The following is a 22525-nucleotide window of genomic DNA, read 5'->3' as shown; positions in this document are numbered from 1 at the left end:
TAGATTTTGTTAGTTGCAATGGAATGAACTGATTATTTACAATGGTATATATAATATACTACTATTTTGGGTGTAAATATAAAACAGCACATCTTGTAAATCTACAGTGAAAAGAACTGGTCACAAAATTGCCAGCACTATTCACTGTAAAATTACAGTGTAATTTCTTACCGTGTGCATTCAGATTTTGTCCATGTAACTCTTCCTAAAGTGTGGAACCTATTTCCATGAAACTTAGCATATACGTCTCCTCTATAATCTAAACTGCTGACGTGTTGAAGGTTAACTACAATCGGGTAAGTATGTTCATACTTAGATCTACTCCTGTTCAAGTACTTAGTACAATTATGGATTTTCATGTACCAGTACTCTGTACATTCTCATTGCTACATCTCCCCATTCAGACTTGAAATGGACACTCTACATTCTCTTCTGATTGTTACATTTCTCCATTCAAACTTGAAATGGATGTACATACCCATGGAACAATCTATATAAAGTCAAAATGTTAAATGTGTTCGTTGGACAATCACTGGGATAGCACACTCCACATTGAAAAAAATCCTTAACATGTTAAGGAAACTTTAAGGAATATACCCCCATTATTTCACCAGCGGAATATTCCTTAAACTTTAAGGAATGTGTACTTTTAAGGAATCTTTCTTTAACAATGTTTTAAAGGAATTTACACTGACATGTTAAGGAATATAAAACTTATGGAATGGCCATTTTATAGAATATATCCTTTAAGGTTTAGGCAATACTCTCTTTTACATTCTGGAATTGGTCAGGCGACTTTCATATTGACTATAAATACTAAAATTATGCAGGTGCCCTTCATGAATGGCTCCATGATCCCGGGATACGATTAGAAGCCATGTCTCTAAAATACACACTGTATGCTCCCTGTTTGTGCACACTTCATGTTACACTTATGCGCCAATAAGATATAACTTATACAAGATTTATCTCCGAGTGGAAAATAGGTAAAGTAAAAAATCTTTAAGAAAAGGAAAAGAAAACATGGATTATGGTATAACACCATGCTCAAGAACTTTTTATTTATATTAACAATGGTGACGGTTATCGGTGAGGAAATTGGAGTGCCTGAGGCAAAAACACTCAGCAACAAATGCGTGGTCTGAAATACTTCAGAACCCCGCCAGACACGCAGATGCACACATACACAGAGATAGATACAAACGAAGATGTTGAGATAGTGTTGGTAAAGGTCACGCAATCCACAGTAAACTCTATACTAAATGTTTGCAGTAATTAATGCAGTCATTAAAGAAAACATCAATAAAATAAATTTCTTATAACAGTTTATTCATTCACAATGAAATGATGAACGGTAATTACAATAGTCTGACATATACACATAGTGTAAATTCAAATCGACTATAGCTGTAAATACACACGCAGTTCAAATGTACTTGTATTACATCAAATGTAACTGTCAACACATGCTGCTGAATTGCTCCAGATCAACAGTTCTGTTATCTACTGACTGGCTCTCTACATCATCTTCAGGTGTGATTTCAATGTTACTAGATGTTGCTGCACCACTAGATTCTCTTCCACAACTAAGTTCTTCTGATTCAGATCCCCCAGCTGACTCAGTATGCTAAGAGCGCATCCTGTGCCTCTAAGGTGACACAAAAGTTCTAGGACAATCATCCTGCCCACATCCTATTTCTATTTCATTATCCAGAAATGCATGTATTCTACGCAGATGGTTTGATAATTGTCTTTTAGAGCCTTTGACTACTAGACCAGAAACAAAACAGGAGAAACCTGCCATTACTGAAGCATAATGTAGTCTGCACTTATTTTACATATGATCACGCAACATGTCATATAGATCTCCTTTATACAGAGCCACAATTCTGGTGTTTTTGTCAGCTGTAACAATTCGTACTAACTGGCTCGACATCTGAAAGTACAAAAGAAATGAAGGCAAATAAGATAATGTGGAAATGACATGTGAGATAAAAAAAATTCTTGATACAAGAAAATTCAAGAATCACTTGGAAGCTGTACAACTATATGTAGGCCATACATGCTGCTTTGAGTTTAATTGAGGCTAAAAGTAATTTGGAAATCTGTTAATCACCTGAAAAAACAGCTCTGTATCAAAAGTTTCTGTAACCCTGTAGATATGGTGTGTGATACAAATGTCTTAAGCAGCCAAAGATTTATACATAATTAGCTGCTCATCAAACATCAACATTTAATTTAACATCAATTTCTAGTGGGGTAATCAGTTATAAGCATAGCAATCAAGCTAAATGGAAGATTACTGCCAGTTTTCCACGATGACCATGTCTATTTCATCAACCTAAACAAATATAGATTTATGTAAGTGGGGCTAGATGTAGTGAAACTTAAATTCATGCCTTGACGTCATGTCACCTATACCCATCTTTTGTAGCTCTATAGAATTCTGTTTATTTATTTATTTATTTATTTATTTATTTATTTGATTGGTGTTTTACGCCGTACTCAAGAATATTTCACTTATACGATGGCGGCCAGCATTATGGTGGGTGGAAACTGGGCACAGCCCGGGGGAGACCCACGACCATCCGCAGGTTGCTGGAAGACCTTCCAACGTAAGGCCAGAGAAGAAGCCAGCATGACCTGGACTTGAACTCACAGCGATCGTGTGGCTCTATAGAAGACGCATACCCTACATATCCATACTAAAACATTTGTTGTAGCCGGTAATACAACCCTATCACCAAAAATAGGGTCGGGCAGTAGGGAAATTTTTTTTATTATTCTTGCCAATGAAATAGATATAAGGGTTTTAAAGAAATAAGCGAGGAGAGAAAAACATTTTCAAATATTCCAACTAAACCCCAATCAAAATTCTAGAATAACGCCCCTTTTTCGAGGGTAGGTCGGGTTACCCCTCAACAAACATATTTCTAATGATGGTCTAATTCATTTCTAGACCTATCAATGAATTAAAGTCACAGTCTTAAAGAGAAAGAGTACGTTCGGAATAGTTCTGCACATACTTCAAAGTATTATATTTGTTTTTGTTTTTAAATTTATTTATTTGATCAGTGTTTTATGCCATATTCAACAACATTTTACTTATACGACGGCGAACAGAATTATGAAGGTACCATCCGCAGGTTGCTGAAGGACCTTCCCATACATGACCGAAGAGGAAGCCAGTGTGAGGTGGACACCACTGAACAGAAGTCTGCAACAAAAATATCAAGAGACGTGTCATTAGACAGGAAGGCTGCTGAAGGAAAGAGGAAAAGGTAAGTAAATCCTAAAACCACAGAAAATAACAATAATGTACTTATATCATCTGTAGGTGGAGTGTCAATCGTTGCGTGGAATCCCATCAAGTTTGGATAGGCCCTTCAACAAGCAATTGGCAAAGTTAAAGTGGTCAAGAAAATAAACGGTAAAGACCTACTAGTAACATGCACAGGACCATATTTCTTTTGACTGAGGGCGCCAGAGATGCCCGAGATGTGGGGGGTCTCACACATTTGATGAATGTGATCAGTTGGACTATCCGCAATGCGTAAACTGTGAGATGCTGCACAGTTCGGCGTATTTTGGGTGTCCTCGTCGTAAACAGGTCAGTAAGGCACAGTTTATCAATGTAACACAGAAAATTTCATTTGCAGAGGCACTAAAAACAGTACGAGAGGAAGAGAACCACCATCCGGAAGGGCCAAATGAGCGTTCCTTGTTCGTAGGTACGCCATATGAAACTCCTACAGAGGAATCGCATCCTGTTCAATCTTTTCAACCTCCATCTTTGAGTAAGCCTGCCAAGCCTATCAAGCCCACAAAGCCTGTAATGAAATCTGTATTCACTCAAACTAATGCCCATAGCGGTTCCCAGACTGAAGATATATCTTATAATATAGTCACTCGTTTACTGGCAGTTTTTACAGAAATTATGCTTAAAGTTTTTGAAATTTCCGATGCAGCAAGTTTGGTTAGGGCGGTATCTGAAATTGCCCCAAACCGCTTTGGCTCAGAGCATGTCAATTTCAAGCGCTTAGTGGTGTACTAGCCGCTCAGTCTTCCGAGGAAGAAAATTCATAGTGAATAGTACCCCCCTATATCTGTATTATTTAGTATCTATTACCTTTGTAACGGCTTTTAATGTCATACAATATAACGTTCAGGGTATACGGTCTCACGGCCAGGGGTTTAAATTTCATTTATCCAATGTTTCTCCAGCTCCGGATGTTGTATGTCCCCAAGAGACGTATTTAAAGAAATCTATTGATTTCACCTACCCTGGCTACACAATATATAGACGTGATAGAGATACAGGGGAGAAGGGTGGGCTGGCTATTTTCTTAAGAAATTGGCTATCATATTCTGAAATAGACCTGCCCCATTTTACCTCTATAGAATGCCAGGCTGTTAAGTGTTTCTACCTGAAATAATAAATCTATTACTGTAGTTAACTTGTATAATCCTTGTAAAAACCTAAAACCAAATGATTTTAATTCGATTCTATCCTTTTGAAAAAAGTCATATATTATTTGTGGAGATTTTAATGCTCATAGTCCTTTGTGGGGTGGGGAAAAAACAGACACTAATGGAAGAACAGTTGTAGATTTTATGCAAGCAAATGATTTAGTTATTTTAAACGATGGTACAGTAACACGCATAGACACTTGTACAGGCAGTACATCAGCGTTAGACCTTACCATATGTAAACCTGATATCAGTCTAAATTATACTTGGTCTGTGGAGAAGACCTCTCCTTTTGGGAGTGACGATTACCCAGTTTATGCTATATACAGTTTTTCTCCACGTCAACAGCTTGGGACAACCCCCATGTTGGAAAGTACATAAAGCCGACTGGGATCTATATAGACATGAATGTATAAAATCATTTTCAAGTGATACGTGTAGTGAAGATATTGATATATTTAGTAACAACATACTTGAAGCCATGTCCACTGCGGCCAATAACTCTATTCTAAAGTCATCCGGAGTAGTCCACCCCAAGATGCCGGTGCTGTGGTGGACGGATGAGTGCTCAGCAGCCATCTAAGAGCGCCAGCGCCGGAAGAACCGAGCGCGACGTACTAGATTAATGGAGGACATCATATTACAGCCAAAAGAAAGCCAAAGCTATCGCACAGCGCACCATCAAGCGAAAGCAGAAAGAATGCTGGCCAAAGTTCTGTTCTAGTCTTAATGCCAAGTCTACCATCAAATCTGTATGGAACAAAGTTAATTCCATTAAAGGTAAAAGAGCTAAAGGTAATATTACTTGAAACTGACACACGAAATTGTTTTTCTGCTAAAGAATATTTATTTGCTGTATTTTTAGACATTGAAAAGGCGTAGGATATGGTGTAGAGGACGGGTGTATTAATTAAACTAAAGGATATTGGTATAAGTGGGAAAATGATAGGAAGGATAAAAGATTTTTTAACTGATCGTTTTATTCAAGTTCGTGGCGGGAGGCATTTTTCTCAGCTACGCCCTGTAGACAATGGGATGCCACGGGGAGCGTTTTATCACCCACTCTTTTTTGATATAGCCATTAATGATATGCCGAAGTTTGATATCATTAGATTTGATTCAGTGCGCTGCGCTGCGGATTTGTACCGGGGGTGTACGATCAACACCACTAAACGTTATGCAGATTTTCTGTAAGGAGTGGCCCTTGTGCGTCCGTCGGCGTCAGCGCACTCTCCGATTCTCTTTCATCCTTAACTCTGCCTCTGTTGTCCTTCAACCCTCGTTTTATGATTGCTTATATCATTTACAGGATTTCCATATAGTACCCTTCAGTCTAAGAGCCAAAAGAATTTCTTCCTTATTACAATGTAATAATTGGAATCTTCAGTCATCTTTTATACCTAATTCATACCTTGTAAGCTGCATATATCATACACAACCGCGGAACTACATTCAAAAATCAGTAAATGTGACAACCCAGCAGTGTCTCTGGTATGTACCAAGAACCATATTCAATACCTTCAGATTTTTACATATGCTTCGAAATGCCGCGATACTCAATTAGTGGGTGCATCCTTCACCATACCAGAATTGAAATTAAATACATCGTTTAGATTATCTGACTTAGTTTCCGTTTTCACAACTGAACTGACTGCCATTATATGTGCTTTAAACTTTCTGTTAGATTTAAAACCGGCCCGAGCTGTTATTTTTTACAGATTCAGTATCATCATTACAGGCCATCACCAACTATACCTGGAAAACATCTAAAATTATATACCAGCTATTACATCTATGTACTGATCTTCATTTTAAGGGTGTTTCAGTATCATTCGAAAGGGTACCGGCTCTTGTCGGTGTGCCTGGCAACGAGTTGGCCGACAGTTTAGCTAAAGAAGCACTTTCATTCCCCCATATTTCTGTTAATGTTCGGTTATCTTTATCTGAATGCTTTAGTTTTATTACCACCAACTTTATTGATATCTGGCAACAAGACTGGGACAACTCTGAAAATGGTAGAATATTCCATACGCATAATCCATCCGTTTCTCTTACTTATAATCTTTCTTTACGTTGTTGCCACGACGAGATCCTTGTTTTCAGATTATTATCCGGCCGTATACAAACAAATTCATATTTATTTCGTTTCGCTCTCCATGATGCAGACCTCTGTGAGGAATGTATTGTGGAGGATAGCACTGACCGCCTATTGTTACACTTTCAACACCATACTTATGCACGAAATTTATTTTACAGAGAATTGCGAGCCCTGGGAATTAAGACGATAGACACAAAATGCATTTTATGTCTGAAGGACTACCACAATAAGATATATCAGGCAGTTTGCCAATTTTTTTAACCCGTTGCCATCGATTTTAAGTTAGTCTTATGAAATAAGGGGAGAGCTTTGTTTTAGATAATTATTTTACATGGGAAATATTTCAGTTGGGTTTTTTTTTTTTTTTTTTACTGTATTCGGCTATACCCTATGCGACTATGTATCTGTATGTGTTTACCGTATATGTCTTTAACACGGAGCTATATATAATCCACCAAATCCCCCTCCACCCCCACCCCCCCACCCCCCCCGCCCCTCCCGCAAGAAAGCATCAATATGTCTGGACGTGGTTAAGGAAGCAAAGGCCTGGGAAAGGGGGGCGCCAAGCGCCACAGGAAGGTTCTGATAACATTCAGGGTATCACCAAGCCAGCTATCTGTCGTCTTCCCCGACGAGGTGGTGTGAAAAGTATCTCTGGTCTGATCAACGAAGAGACCCGCGGTGTCCTCACGGTCTTCCTCGAGAACGCCATCCATGATGCAGTCACCTACACCGAGCACGTCAAGAGGAAGACTATCACAGCCATGGATGTCGTCTACGCCTTGAAACGCCAAGGCCGCACTCTGTACGGAATTGGTGGCTCGACGCCAGCTCTTCTCGGACTACCAGCAACGACTACCCAACAGCCCTTTTCAGGGCCAACTAAATCTTCCAGTCTTTCAGTCTGAGCACTTGTGTTAAATTTTCAAAATATGCATTCACAACCGGTCAGTTCATGAGTGCGTGTTTCAAACGTGCGTGTTTCAAACGTGCGTAAACGCATGTCGATTTTTTCGTTCATTGGCAACATCCCTTCTTTAAACGCAGTTATATACATACGATCCCTGGCACGTAGGATATAGGCTAGGTGTACATATTTTCTCGCATGCGTGTGCACGCCCGCCTCTCAAAGTGAGCCGGCTAGTGTAGTGAAGAAAACATGTATCGCCTATATACAGTTGGGCACTTCACCATGAAGCCCAACAATACATATAAAGATAACATATATACATGTACATATAAACTGGGGCCGGCATGAATTTCCAGTCAAAATACTTCCAACACTTTAAAAAGGGATCCCTGTTCACGTTCACAGCTCTCTTTTTAATTATGGTACTCTGCCTGTCGTCGGCAATCCACGCCCCCCCCCCCCCCCTCCCTGGACATGAAACATTGCCTGCACTCATAACATATAATCACACGACTCCATGGGAGCCTAAAGGCCCGTCCACACTATCCAACATCACTCAACTTTTGTTGACTCAACAAGTTGAGCCGTGTTGAGTAGTGTGAACGGGTTCTTCAACTTGGTTCAACAACACTCAACACCATCCAACTTTGATGAGTCGGAAATGTGCATGTGTGTTTTTTGTCAACAAGTTTAGTCAAGTTGAGTAGCAGTAGCCAATCAGCGGGCGTGTAGAAAAAACGTGACCGTCTAAAGGCACGTGACCGTGGCAAAATGAAGGCACCAAATAGAGAAACTGGTCTCACGATGAGACAGTTTCATTGATACAGGAGTATGCAAAATACCCTTGCATGCACAACACTCTCACTAAAGATTACAAAGACAGGGACATAAAATCATTTTGTCTCATGCAATGGAGAGAAAGATGGAAATTTCACTCCAATTTATCGAAAGTTTGGTAAAAAAAAAAAAAAAAACACGCCTCAACACACGACGACAGAGTTGGATAATGTTGACCTATCTGATTTGTAATTTGGACGGGACACCCAACAGCATTCAACCTGCTGTTCAGTCAACAAAAGTTGAACGATGTTGTATAGTCTGGGCGGGACTTAAGGGTGGCTTATATAAACTGAAACGCGGGATCGTTGTCCACCCCTAGTTATGTGGACGCGATTCCGGTATAATGCTTACAAAGAGCTACACCTTCGTTCAAATCCGATGCATGCGTGTTAGATTCGTCCTAAAAATTATATTAAGAATACACATTATGAATGTATGTTTACATAAAGATGTTCCAAAGCTTAGAACAAATAGCTAAGGGCTTTTAGAAATTTGCACAGCCGGGAGATACTACACTCGTCGAATATAATATGGGCTACGAATTTTCGTGGTGGAGAAATGACGAGCAACAGTTGATTCTCCTACTTAAACGTGTTTGTAGTAAAGTAACAACTATCGATTCGTTTGCAAGAATCGCGCGGTGTCATTTCAAACAAATAATAATAATAATAATAAAACGTTACATCACAATTAACGTCAATGAACGCTCTTTCGTACAGGCTGAGCCGCATTATTTGCATAGTGGAATATAATAGGCCTACGTAGCAGGGTTGATCTTTCGTAACAATGTTACATGAAGTTTTAGTGCAACAGCGTTAGAGCTTTTAGCCACCGTTATTCCAGTCGGTTGTACTCTATATAGATTACTATTAGGTGTGTAAGATTATGGACAGTGACTCGGTCTATGCGGGAAAGTAAATCTGGAGTGATTGAAGCTTACATATAATCTAGGGAAGTCTGATACTAGATTACACATTCTCTGTCACTTTCACACAACCAGGCCTCGAGATATCCATGTTCGTAATCGGAATGCCACAAATTAGACCCACCAGTTCACCTTGCTTTTTCACATGCTTGATAGAAGCGAATTTGTCAGGGGACTTGATCGCCTGCCGTGTGAAATATGCTATGCAGGCTGATTTAAAATTCATTTAGCCAGATTTTATGAGAAACAACCAAAAATGTAATATGCTTAGTAAAATTTATCCTGCAACTGAACCATGCCAGGAAAACTGACGGCTTATATCTCATAGAATTTCGATGTGAAATAATTTTCACGTATTTCGGTAGTGATTGACGATGCAGGCTAGACCTACTCCGTTGTGAGCCTAGCTGTCATTGCACCGAGGTGTACATGAGAGTGACCTCCCTTGATTTTCCAAAGGGAACGAGGGAAATACGAGATTTCCAAAGACTTGCACGGTAACGTGCCTGCTCAGGTGTTCGCAGTTTTAAATTGTCATTATTTTACTATGTTTAGCTATCATTCCAGTGTATATGTAATATGTGTAGTTAACAAATAATATCATTTTGTACAATATTCATTCTGAGTCATTTTGTTGATAAAACACATCTATACTGAAGTCAGAGATCTCCACTTCTACAGGCATTACGAATGATGATGTGTCCAGTTTTCGTTCTACAACTGACAGCATCAGAAATCCTTTGTTTACTTTTAAATAAAATATAATCTTATTTCTCCCACACGACCATTAGGATTGAAATAAAAAATCAATTTACAAGTTGACAGAGAATTTTTCTAACTACAGTTAGAAACCAGTTTCACTGCAACACTTTCTGCATTAATGTCGACGCAGGTAAAGACTGTATGTGCGAATAAAACGGCAATTGGCCGAATATGTCAGTGTTAGGATCGTCAGTTCTTCTGAAAAGAGAGACCATTGTGAAATGGCTGGAATAAGGTTAAAAGCAATGTTAAACCCAAAATAAGCAAGAAAAATGAATCTTTTTTAAATAATATTCTTCATAAAATTCTGTAATGTTCTGTTTTAATTCAGATTGATCTCATTGTTTGTTTTCATTTTTTCATTTTTTATTTCTTTTCCTTGCAGTATGAGTTTTAAAGATTTTGTGATTTTATCATTCCATGCAGCTGGACTCATCATGGAATTCAACTTTGATGACTCAATATTCCTTACTGAAAAAAGATGTGCATCTCAAGAGAAATTAACATCGTATAATGCCAAGATATGTTCTCCTTTGGTACGTAAATTTGTAAAATTGCCAAGATCCTAGAGAACTATTTTTTGTGTTATACTAAATATTGTTTAACAGTTTGCTGGTCAAAAAGTGTAATGGTCAAGAATGTACATGCGTGCCCAAAATAAATTAAATATGAGATAAAAATATTGCTCATATACTACACAGCTAAAGCAGTCATACACAGTACAAGATGGAAACAGAGAGTAAAATACTATATACAGCTATGACACTGGCTGAAAATGCAGTATGGGCTAAGCACTCTGAGAGTGAAATGTGATGACCTCTAAATACTAAGAGACTGAACATACACGCTACTGGATTACAGTCTAGAGTTCTTGGCATCTGAAGATTGTTTTTGTTTTGCATTTAACAACTTCACATGTAAATATATGGTATTTATTAAAGTATTAAAATATATGTATTATATAATATGATGTCTTATGTGTTTTTAACGTTTCACCTTTGCAGTGGTTTGAGGATGCAGAATCTGATAGTGACGAGAGTAAAATTACACAGCTGAAATTCTCTGCTGATTATCACTACATGGTCGGCAGATACGACAAAGCTCGGCAGAAATATCAGGCTATATTAGGTAAGATTCATTCTGAACAGATACGGCAAAGCTCAGGTGAAATATCAGACTATATTAGGTAAGATTTACTCTGAACAGACACAACAAAGCTCAGGTGAAATATCAGACTATATTAGGTAAGATTCATTCTGAACAGATATGGCAAAGCTCTCTTGAAATATCAGACTATATTAGGTAAGATTCATGCTGAACAGATACAACAAAGCTCAGGTGAAATATCAGGCTACATTAGGTAAGATTCACTCTGAACAGATAAGACAAAGCTCAGGTGAAATATCAGGCTACATTAGGTAAGATTCATTCTGAACAGATAAGACAAAGCTCAGGTGAAATATCAGACTATATTAGGTAAGATCCACTCTGAACAGATAAGATAAAGCTCAGGTGAAATATCAGGCTACATTAGGTAAGATTCACTCTGCACAGATACGACAAAGCTCGGTGGAAATAACCGGCCCGGATAGCACAGTTGGTAGCGCATCCGCTTCGGGACCGGTAGATCCAGGATCAATCCTTGATCAAGTCACACCTAAGACTTTAAAAGAGGAAGTTGTAACTTCCTCGCTTGGCGTTCAGCATGAAGGGGATAGTGCAACAACTGGTTGACCCGTATCAGTATAATGGCTTCGGCGGGGCAGCTTATTTGCCTTCGGTAAGTCGTCTCAGTGTAGCAGCACTAAATAAAAGAGCGGTGGAAATCCGTCCTGCTACAAGGAGGCGCATTACACGTACATGCACCCTAAAGATTCCTTCGTCGTCATATGACTGAAAAATTGTTAAGTACGACGTTAAACCCCAAGCACTCACTCACTCACTCACTCGGTGGAAATATCAGACGATATCAGGTAAGATTCACTCTGAACAGATACGGCAAAGCTCAGGTAAAATATCAGACTATATAAGGTAAGATTCATTCTGAACAGATAAGACAAAGCTCAGGTCAAATATCAGACTATATAAGGTAAGATTCATTCTGAACAGACACAACAAAGCTCAGGTGAAATATCAGACTATATTAGGTAAGATTCATTCTGAACAGGTACAGCAGAGCTCAGGTGAAATATCTGACTATATAAGGTAAGATTCACTCTGAACAGATAAGACAAAGCTCAGGTCAAATATCAGACTATATAAGGTAAGATTCATTCTGAACAGATAAGACAAAGCTCAGGTGAAATATCAGACTATATAAGGTAAGATTCATTCTGAACAGATAAGACAAAGCTCAGGTGAAATATCTGACTATTAGGTAAGATCCACTGTGAACAGATGCGGCAAAACTCAGGTGAAATATCAGACTATATTAGGTAAGATTCACTCTGAACAGATACGAACGACAAAGCTCGGCAGAAATATCAGACTATATTAGGTAAGATTCATGCTTAACAGATACAACAAAGCTCAGGTGAAATATCAGGCTACATTAGGTAAGATTCACTCTGAACAGATAAGACAAAGCTCAGGTGAAATATCAGACTATATTAGGTAAGATTCATTCTGAACAGATAAGGCAAAGCTCAGGTGAAATATCTGACTATTAGGTAAGATCCACTGTGAACAGATGCGGCAAAACTCAGGTGAAATATCAGACTATATTAGGTAAGATTCACTCTGAACAGATACGGCAAAGCTCAGGTGAAATATCTGACTATTAGGTAAGATCCACTGTGAACAGATGCAGCAAAACTCAGGTGAAATATCAGACTATATTAGGTAAGATTCACTGTGAACAGTTACAGCAGAGCTCAGGTGAAATATCTGACTGTATTAGGTAAGATTCACTGTGAACAGTTACAGCAGAGCTCAGGTGAAATATCAGATTATATTATGTACAGTAAGATATACTCTGAACAGGTACAGCAAAGCTCAGAGAAAATATCAAACATGTGGCCGTACCTGAGAAAATTTGCCAGCAATGTGTGGATGATTGGGGGATTCCTCCAGGCTCTGTCTGGTTTCATCCCTCCATAATGCTGGCCACTATCATATAAGTGAAATATCAATGAGTGTGACATCATATGCTTATCAATTAAATAAGTAAATAAAACAACAAAGAACAGGAAAATATATTATAATAGGTAAGATTCATATTGAACAAATGTTACTGGAAGATACAGCAAAGTTCAGGAAATTACCAAAACATACAAATACGTGTATTAGGTAAGATGGACATTGAAAAAACCATGACTGGCAGATATGAAAAGACTGGGGCAAAATGTCAAACAAAATCAAGTGAGCTTGAACACTGAACAGGCATGACTGGCAGATAGAAGAAAGCTCTTGGTGGAGATATCAAATATAATATATTATATTGGAAAGGCTTCACACTGATCTGTTAAACGTATAAACTTTTTTTTATGGTTTTCTCCAATTATTATGTCATTATTCACAAATACTAACAGTAAATGATAGTTATTCAAGTAAGCTTATTATTTCTGTAATCACTTTTACACTGACTGGAACAAATTTTGAGAATTCAATAGCTACAGTTCCACTACATACCATTGTAGGCTATTGACTCCTCATCATATGACTTATAAATTATTAAGTATGACATTAAACCCCAAGCATACATACATATATACTTATATATGACCCAAGAAGTTAAAATATTGATACGTATGTCAAATGTTTCCAGTTTAAAATCACACGTTCAGAATTCAAGGTTAACATCACACTTCAAATTTTGATGCATTATTTAAGTCAAAAATCGTTTTTGTGAACTGGCACATGGGCTGATGAAACAGCAGGTAGTGAAGATGTTCAGTTTCTTATTGCAGAGTCACTTCCCCCAGGTGGAATGTGTATGCGGCGTGACGTGCTGGAGTCTCTCAGTCGATGTCATCTGAATGTGGGAAACAAGGCAGAGGCTGTGCGTGTGGCCAGACAGCTGGTTAGTGAATAACTCTGCAACTCAGGGATACCGCTAGTACAAATTAAAGCATTCCCACAGAATTGTTTACAGGACATCATTGTGGATTAAGGTAGAGTTTAGACAGATTTGTTGGACAGGGCTCTATTTATAAATTTGTTTTATTGGATTCAAAGTCGTACTCAAGGATGTTTTCAATACATCAGCTATTATTACAGCGGTCATTTTTGTGGTTTAACAACGGACAAACGAGACAAACTTACATGTATGAATGTGTTTGTCACTTGTCAAGCAAAGTCATTGAACTATAGTCTGTCGTATTTGTGGAAGGCAACTGATCTCAATGCCATAAATACACTTGTGAGCAGTGTCAACCACATATTACCAAAAGGCCCTTGAGAGAATAGGCCGGTTCTGAATCACCTCATTTTCTTACTCCACAGTGGCTGTCACGTGACACGAGATTAGTTTTTGAGGCGTAAAGCTATGAAAAGTGGGACCTTGCCTATTAAAACATGCAGTATGTAGGTCAATTATGTCACAACAGTGACAAATATTTTCCAGGAAACAGTACGTAAAAAAAAAAAAGATATATCAGCTTTAGGGAGAACGAGTTGAAGCTTAAGAGTTAGCTAAAGCAGAGGGGTTGCTCAACTTACTTCTGGCAGATTCTGGAGTACTGTGGCTGTAGGCCTGCCACTCCATATTAACAATAATTATCAGGCACTAATGATGAACATGAAACCCAGGAACTGTCACTCTTGCATCACATCTTGTTTGTCTGTTCTCAGTTTGAACAAGGCACTACTGAGGATCATGAGGCCCAGGGACTGTCACTGTTACTTCACATGTTGTTTGTCTCTTCTCAGTTACATCTCAACTTGTTTGTCTCTTCTTAGTTTGAACAAGGCACTAATGAGGATCATGAAGCCCAGAGGCTGCCACTATTGCATCACATTTTGTTTGTTTGTTCTCAGTTTGAACAAGGCACTAATGAGGATCATGAAGCCCAGAAGCTGCCACTATTGCATCACATTTTGTTTGTTTGTTCTTAGTTTGAACAAGGCACTAATGAGGATCATGAAGCCCAGAGGCTGCCACTATTGCATCACATTTTGTTTGTTCGTTCTCAGTTTGAACAAGGCACTAATGAGGATCATGAAGCCCAGAGGCTGCCACTATTGCATCACATTTTGTTTGTTTGTTCTCAGTTTGAACAAGGCACTAATGAGGATCATGAAGCCCAGAGGCTGCCACTATTGCATCACATTTTGTTTGTTTGTTCTCAGTTTGAACAAGGCACTAATGAGGATCATGAAATCCAGGGACTGTCACTGTTGCATCACATTTACACGAAGACTGAAGACTTCACAGGTAAAACTATTGTCAATTTATGAGCGGAGAAATCCATTCAAACACTTCCCAAAGAAAAGCCAAATGCATCAGATTCAACAATACGACTACTCAGATTTGATTACTTGTTTCACAACAGAACAATTTTCCTTTTTTTAACAATTATTTTGTGATCTTTTTTCATCTTTCTGTGACAATTTCGGGTTCAGTTCTGATGTTGGGAGGGGGGTGAGGAGGGGGAGGTAAAATGGCATACAACCAGGTGATGGGAAACAAGTACATGTATCAAGTCTGATAGTCCTAAAGTATTTTGCTCATGCTTTGTAACACACTCATGTTGGTCCATCATTAAGCCATGCTGGCTTCCTCTCCGGTTGTATGTGGGAAGATCATCCAGCAACCTGCGGATGTTCGTGGGTTTCTCCCGTACTCTACCCGGTTTCCACCCACCATAATGCTGGCCGCCGTCGTATATGTGAAATATTCTTGAGTACGGCGTAAGACACCAATCAAATAAATAAATAAATAAATAAATCCACCAATAAGCTTAGCATAATGCAAAAGCATAGATACTCGAAAAAAAAATCGGAAAAGTTGCATATTTGACGTTTCAATATTTCAATAATTCCACAAAATTTTATTTGTCATCTTCAAGGTAGGTGAAAAGTCACACAAGTAGATGGTATATATACACAGCTCAGCTATACACACAAACAATAGAAGACTGAGCAGATGTTTTTATTTGTTTATTTATTTATTCATTTATTTGATTGAAGTGTTTTACGCCGTACTGAAGAATATTTCACTTATACGACGGCGGCCAGCTCTATGGTGGGAGGGAACTGGCTGAGCCCGGGGGAAACCCACGACCATCCGCAGGTTGCTGACAGACCTTCCCACTTACGGCCGGAGAGGAAGCCAGTATGACCTTGTCTTGAACTCACAGCGACCGCATTGGTGAGAGGCTTCTGGGTCATTAAGCAGCGTCAGCAGATTTAGGTTGATGAATGATTTACAGTGTAATGGATGTAGCCAATGAAAAGAGCAATAGATATAGAAAGCTGTGGTATTTGTGAAGAGGAATGGGGGTGGGGGGTGGAGGTGTAGGATAAGGAGGGCTGGCAGTAGCAGGCATTCTGTAGACACTGACAATCTATATAGTTATGATCTTTCATTAAAATGAGTCAACAAAACCAGTAGCACTGTTTTGACACTACATGTACTTTTATGTTTTACCACCCTAATCCTCTGATCTCATTGCTATACCATGCTGCCTGACAAATAAAATTTTGTTGAAATACTGGAACATCCAATATGTGACTTCTCAGGGGTTTATTTTTTTGAGTACTTATGCTTTTGCTTTGTAACATACATGTGCATAAGTAAGGTAAATTAACTCATAACTTGTTTTCAAACCCAGTCTTGGACAGGGTATGTGTTATTTCCCGTTCTGCTCTCTCTGCCCATGAGACCTTGGTGACTGTAATTTGCAAAAGGTCAGAGGTCTACCCCAGACAATCCAGTTTCCCTCACCCATAAAACTGATACCCTTCGTAAAATCTTAGAGTACAGATATATAAATAAAATAAAAGAAAAATGACTGCAAAGGGTTGAAACATACCTTGCCATACTGATCCACTGTCATAGGCAAAATTGATAACAGAACAGTTTGGTAGCAGCTAGATCCATTACACATGCGTATTATATAAGAACAAACACTGCTTAAAAATAATGATGTGCTGGTAAGTGAAATCTGAGCAGCTATTGGTTTCCAAATGTGGCCTTGTTTAACTTTGTGCAGAATGAGGCTTCCTTGGAGGTAAATGTCTGTAAGCCAGTTAATATTCACCGGTCTCCTCGCCGTTAGAGGCCTGGTAAGTGGCTGGTGGTGTTGGACAGCTGATTTTACGCTGGGGGCTTCCTTATACTGACAAACACCTGCAACTCCTAACCACGGCACACATAAGCTATATACGACATGATTCAATCGCAGCCTTGAACAGCAAACTTGTAGATTCCCCACTTGTAGATTTTGCCCTTTGTAGGGGCCTAGGTGAGAGTAAATGACAAACTGCACATAGTCTTGCGGTCCACTGCTCTTTCAGCTTTTGTGATGCAAGTCCATATGTTATACATGGGAAAGTTCATCAGTAACTTGCCAATTACTGGTGGCTTTACTCCAGATTCACAATAGTCATGCAGTGAATTCTCATGAGAAATACTCATTCACATAGTGGGGTTGTGGTGTTCACAGGTCAAATTAGACTAGTCAAATGAAAAAAGGATGTGCTGTTTACTGCGATTTGTAGCATTTGACTGTCTGACAAAATTGCATTGTCGTAAGATAATTTTTTCATTCCACTTGTCAGATTTGACGAGATGATACAACAATCACACCATGTGAGCACGGGATTAGATATCATCATTAGGACACAAATGAACTGATCTTATTGCTATCTGTTTGTTTCTGTTTCTATTCATCAGAAGATTTGCCTATACTTCAGAGACTGGTAACATTTCACCCCCAGTATCACTTATACTGGCTTCACATGGGGGCGGTCTACCAGGGACTGGTTGCGAGAGGTGACTTGTCGCCTGCTTGTGAGGCAGATCACCATGTTAAGACGTTCACCTGTTACCTGAGAGCCAAGTGAGTTGTCCACTGCAGGGCAGTGCTCTAAATCATGGAAGTGACTGAAAAGTGATCTAAATTTTCATCTGTCCATAACTCATGGATCCATAGATCTTAGAAAGCAGATTTAATGGTATGATGGTGTCCTGTTGAAAAATATGTAAGGTTCAGCACCAAAATTAATGTTTTATGAAACTTTTTATAAGATTTCAATATGAACAGTATCTGTCCCGAGCTAACAGTTACACAGGTGTTGTGGTCAGGTCATGGTTTTCATATGTTGGACACCTGGTTTCATGCTGGATGCTTCCTTTTACTGACAAATGCCTGCAACTCTTAACCACGACACACATCAAGTCGAAACAACAATTGCACGATTTGAGCACTTTATTTGCCTTTAAAAGTGCACTTTCTCTGGGGCATATTTTACGTTAAATACGTGTTCAAGACATTTTATGTTTCATTAATATAAAACATTTAATGTTAACTTCTAAAGAATAAAATGCAGTAGATAAATTATTGCAAACATACATATACATGATGGAATGTTATAAGTGATTTACTAAAATGGAAAAAATCATTTTTTTTTTAAAATTGATTAAATGAATTTAATTACCAATTAGAAATTTTCCTTATACCTTAAACGATATGCAATTAATTAAATTGTGAAAGGAATATATACATGTTGTTGTATATAAAAGTTTAAATTAAAGTGTGTGCCACTTACACGTATTTATAGAGGTAATTGCGGTCGCTGTGAGTTCAAGTCCATGTTGGTTTCCTCTCCAGCCGTAAGTGGGAAGGTCGGCAGCAACCTGCAGATGGTCGTTTCTCCCAGGCTATGCCCGGTTTAGTCCCACAATATTTCTGGCCGCTGTCGTATAAGTGAAATATTCTTGAGTACAGAGTAAAACACTGATCAAATAAATAAATAAATAAATATAGAAGTAATTGTTTTTATAATGACGTGATAATTTTAAAGTGATAAACCTAATCTTAGAGTATTAAATATCCATGTGTGTTCTCTTTGTCAGATTGTTACTCAAGTTCAGTCAGAGAACGTCTGGATCATTTGTAAAATCTAATCAGCTGAATCTTTCAGAAGAGGTAAGTGCCACTAGACAAGCCCTGAAAATTACGACAGTTTTTGAAACACCTTGAAGGTGGCCAAGTGCTTGCTGTGCTCATGCAATGACCCAGAGGCCTCTCACCAATGCGATCAGTGTGAATTCAAGTATATCTCACACTGTTTTCCTCTCCAGTCGTACACATATATTAATATATGTGTATATAAAGGCACATAAATATATATATATATAAATATATATGTATATTTTTCAAACATGTATTCATTAATCTGGTTGACTTCTTGAACTTCTTGAATTCTTGAACATTTTATACATGAGCAATGACTACAAAAAAGTTTTCAAACCGGTTGTGAAAAGGAAGTGTATAAATAACAAGGTAAAATCTGGTGTGGAGTAAAATATAAGTGCTTGTTGCACTGATAACAGTGACTGTGATTTCACCAATGGAAATTTGGGATGTGTATTGCAGATCACTGAAGTAATTGAGAAGATGGACTTTACACTAGATGAAAAGGACAGAGCAGAAAAGGTGAGAGTTAAGAAATTTGAAAAGTGCACATCTGTGAACAAGATCAAAGACATCCTTGAAGCCATTCAACATTTTCTCCAGTGGTGTATTCATAGTTAAACCACTTATTCATGGTTATAGGTATGTACATCCTTGTATGTTGTCTAGTCGAAGCCATTTGTGAAAGTCATGTGTAGTCATGTGTGAACAACTTTGCATGTTGCCTAGTCATAGTTTGATGTGTTATCTGGTTTTATGTGAAAGTTTTCTATTTCGTTTATTCATATGTTTAAATCAATTTGTCTATACATGTTATGAGAAAGGTGATTTGCTTTTGGTTTTTTTTGTTTTTTTCAGTTTTTATCTCAAGACTTGCCCAACGGAATGCCTTTTGGGTCAGAATCAAATTCTGAATCAGAGTGTGGACAGAATACCATGGTAAGTAACTACTAGATGCCTGTCTGGACAATTTATCTAAAACGCACAATTATAATAATAATACTGATGGCGAAGATGATGATGGTGATAGCCTCATGAAGTCGAGAGTAATAACAATGTAAATTTAGAAGGAATATTTAAAATAATGAAGAGAAAGATAAATAAATTCCATGCAAGCAAATGGTATGGTTACAAGAAACTGGGTTGACAATCTTAGAATTTTTTTAACAAAGATTGGTGGATTCCACTCTATTCCAACTCTGAAATCAATTTATTGCCCTGGCCCACAAGGCGACCAGTCATTGATAACCGAGGAATTTTCCCCACCTCTTCCCAAGTAGTTTGGATCTATGATGTCTAGTTTATTGTTCGTTAGTGTCTTTGCGATGATAAATGAGCTGATTCAGCTTGTCATGTAAGTGAATCTGGTTATGTGTGGTAGTTTTTCGTCAACTTAGCTTGGGTACGTGGGAAGGTCTGTCAGCAACCTGCGGATGGTCGTGGGTACCTCCAGGCTCTGCCCGGTTTCCACCCACCATAATGCTGGCCGCCGTCGTATAAGTGAAATATTCTTGAGTACGGCGTAAAACACCAGTCAAATAAATAAATAAATCAACTTAGCTTGGTTTCTTCCTCGCACAAGCTTAAAAGGATACCGAATCATTTCTACGTAATTCGCTGGTGTGAGAGATAGGCAAGTCCAGTTACTTACCATTAGGAGAGGCAAAGAAGGTATTTTCATTGACGAAATTCACAGAGCTGTTCTTTACAGTGTGCAGCTCTTGTGCTTGTGAAGTTACATTAATGTGTTGATGTGCAGATCAGGAGTAGATTGGCTACCAGCTCATCTGCCTCTAACCAATGAGATTGCACCTCTCAGCCAGGCACCTGGCAAAATGTCATGGTATGCTTCAGGCACACTATTTCCCTCCAACCATTTCCACTCCAGCCTTACTGCAGTCGTTTAAGAAGCAAGCGGAAAATCCTTGACTTAAGCGTGAAATATCAGTCAGGAAGTTAAATGAACTATAAGCCATTTCTTGACTTTTTTCAGCTGTCGAAAGATATGTCATTTGAGTCCCGTTGGTTTTCCTGGTGGAAATTACAAGTGCCTGCTTCTGAAAATCCCGATGAAAATCCACCATGAAGCCGCTGCTGTAGGTTTGAAAAATTCAGGAAATGGACAGAACGGCTAGAATATTCCTCAAGGGCTTGGCCGTGCCGTCAAGAAATCCCAGCTGTTTTTCTAAGCTGTGTCAATTGTATGTACTGAATTGTGCCTGCAGAAGGCAATGGGAAAGTGTCAACAATTTGGGCCGATCCAAGCATCTTGCAAACGTACCTAATATGAGGATCCACCAAAACATCTGATGCGTCAACTGACGAAGAAGTCAACACAGAAGTGCTGTCAACAGATGGACAGTAGATTGTCAGCATGCGACTTCTTGATTTTATAATGGCAGTGCCGGGTTACATAAAAGGTTATTCTATCTTATTCTGTATGTGAATGAATGTGCTGGGTGGTCCCGAGGTAGCATGCACTTTGTTTAGGCAGACATACTATTTATTTATTTGATTGGTGTTTTACGCCATACTCATTTCACTTTTACGACGACAGCCAGCATTATGGTGGGTGGAAACCGGGCAGAGCCTGGGGGAAACCCACAACAATCCGCAGGTTGCTGGCAGGCAGAGATACTAGCAGCAGCATTAAATGTGAAAGGTGAGTTACCCACAAGTACCAGAGCATCAGACTGGGAAGAATTGTATCTGACACACTGGTGGTCTATTTGCTTATTGTTTCACATAAAATCTTTTATTTCCTCCCACCATAATGTTGCCAGCTGCTGTAAGTAAAATATTATTAAGAATGGTTTAAAACATCAATCAAATAAATAAATAAATAAATAAAATCTTTTGGGATAAAAAAAACTGGCAGTATTTCTTTCTTTTTCCATAATTCATTGTAATTATGAAACTGTATGAGGTAGAAAATTTCCTGTTGTAAATATTTCAATACATACATTGTGTAAAGCTAGCCATGCAGTTCCTTTTTGTTGATTTATTTCATAGTTGTATAACTCCTTACTCAAAAATTGTTCATGTATAGAAAGGTAGCCTGTTTTTATAGGCGAAGGAAATCGGAGCATCCGGCGTAAACCACCAACCTTTGGCATGCTACTGAAGAACTTTTATAAAAGTGAAATCAAGTGGTTCATTCCTATGATTGAAATAAATTTATACAGGTGAATAATTACTACAGTGTGCAGTATTTCTTCACATTTTGTGACATGCAGATATGCGCACCATATTTGTGGAGGACAAGTAGTCTTTAACAAATGCTAGACTGTGCAAATGACTGCACAAGCATTGTCAGCTGCTTATTCGTCACCAAGATCTCACAAGCGGCAAGAGCATGGAAATTTACAATTGCCTTGTCCTGGCTGGTTTTGACCCCACAGCTCGTTTGCCTTAGACACTGAAAGATGTCTTGCTGCTGT

At 38.6% G+C, this 22525-nt stretch overlaps 2 protein-coding genes across 2 annotated transcripts; both read left to right on the top strand.

Annotated features, from left to right (window-relative positions):
- Positions 1-6966: 6966 nt before the first annotated feature.
- Positions 6967-7476, top strand: LOC135470772 (histone H4-like). The gene has a single exon (XM_064749813.1). It carries the CDS (start codon positions 6967-6969, stop codon positions 7474-7476), a length of 510 nt encoding a protein of 169 aa, XP_064605883.1.
- Positions 7477-9715: 2239 nt separating this feature from the next.
- On the top strand, positions 9716-19706 carry LOC135470771 (uncharacterized protein C8orf76 homolog). The gene is made up of 8 exons (XM_064749812.1): positions 9716-9740; positions 10432-10541; positions 11010-11133; positions 13914-14026; positions 15295-15379; positions 17843-18008; positions 19025-19097; positions 19548-19706. Exons 2-8 carry the CDS (start codon positions 10443-10445, stop codon positions 19704-19706), a joined length of 819 nt encoding a protein of 272 aa, XP_064605882.1. The 5' UTR covers positions 9716-9740; positions 10432-10442.
- The last annotated feature ends 2819 nt before the right edge of the window (positions 19707-22525 follow it).

This window comes from Liolophura sinensis, chromosome 7 (genome assembly GCF_032854445.1).
Source record: "Liolophura sinensis isolate JHLJ2023 chromosome 7, CUHK_Ljap_v2, whole genome shotgun sequence".
Lineage (NCBI taxonomy): Eukaryota > Metazoa > Mollusca > Polyplacophora > Chitonida > Chitonidae > Liolophura > Liolophura sinensis.
This window is presented reverse-complemented; position numbering and strand designations above follow the sequence as displayed.

Coding starts and splice junctions, on each gene's coding strand:
- LOC135470772 (XM_064749813.1), top strand. CDS start 6,967: ATGTATCTGTATGTGTTTACCGTATATGTCTTTAACACGGAGCTATAT.
- LOC135470771 (XM_064749812.1), top strand. CDS start 10,443: ATGGAATTCAACTTTGATGACTCAATATTCCTTACTGAAAAAAGATGT. Junction 10,542..11,009: donor CCAAGATATGTTCTCCTTTG/GTACGTAAATTT, acceptor TCACCTTTGCAG/TGGTTTGAGGATGCAGAATC. Junction 15,380..17,842: donor GAAGACTGAAGACTTCACAG/GTAAAACTATTG, acceptor TCTATTCATCAG/AAGATTTGCCTATACTTCAG.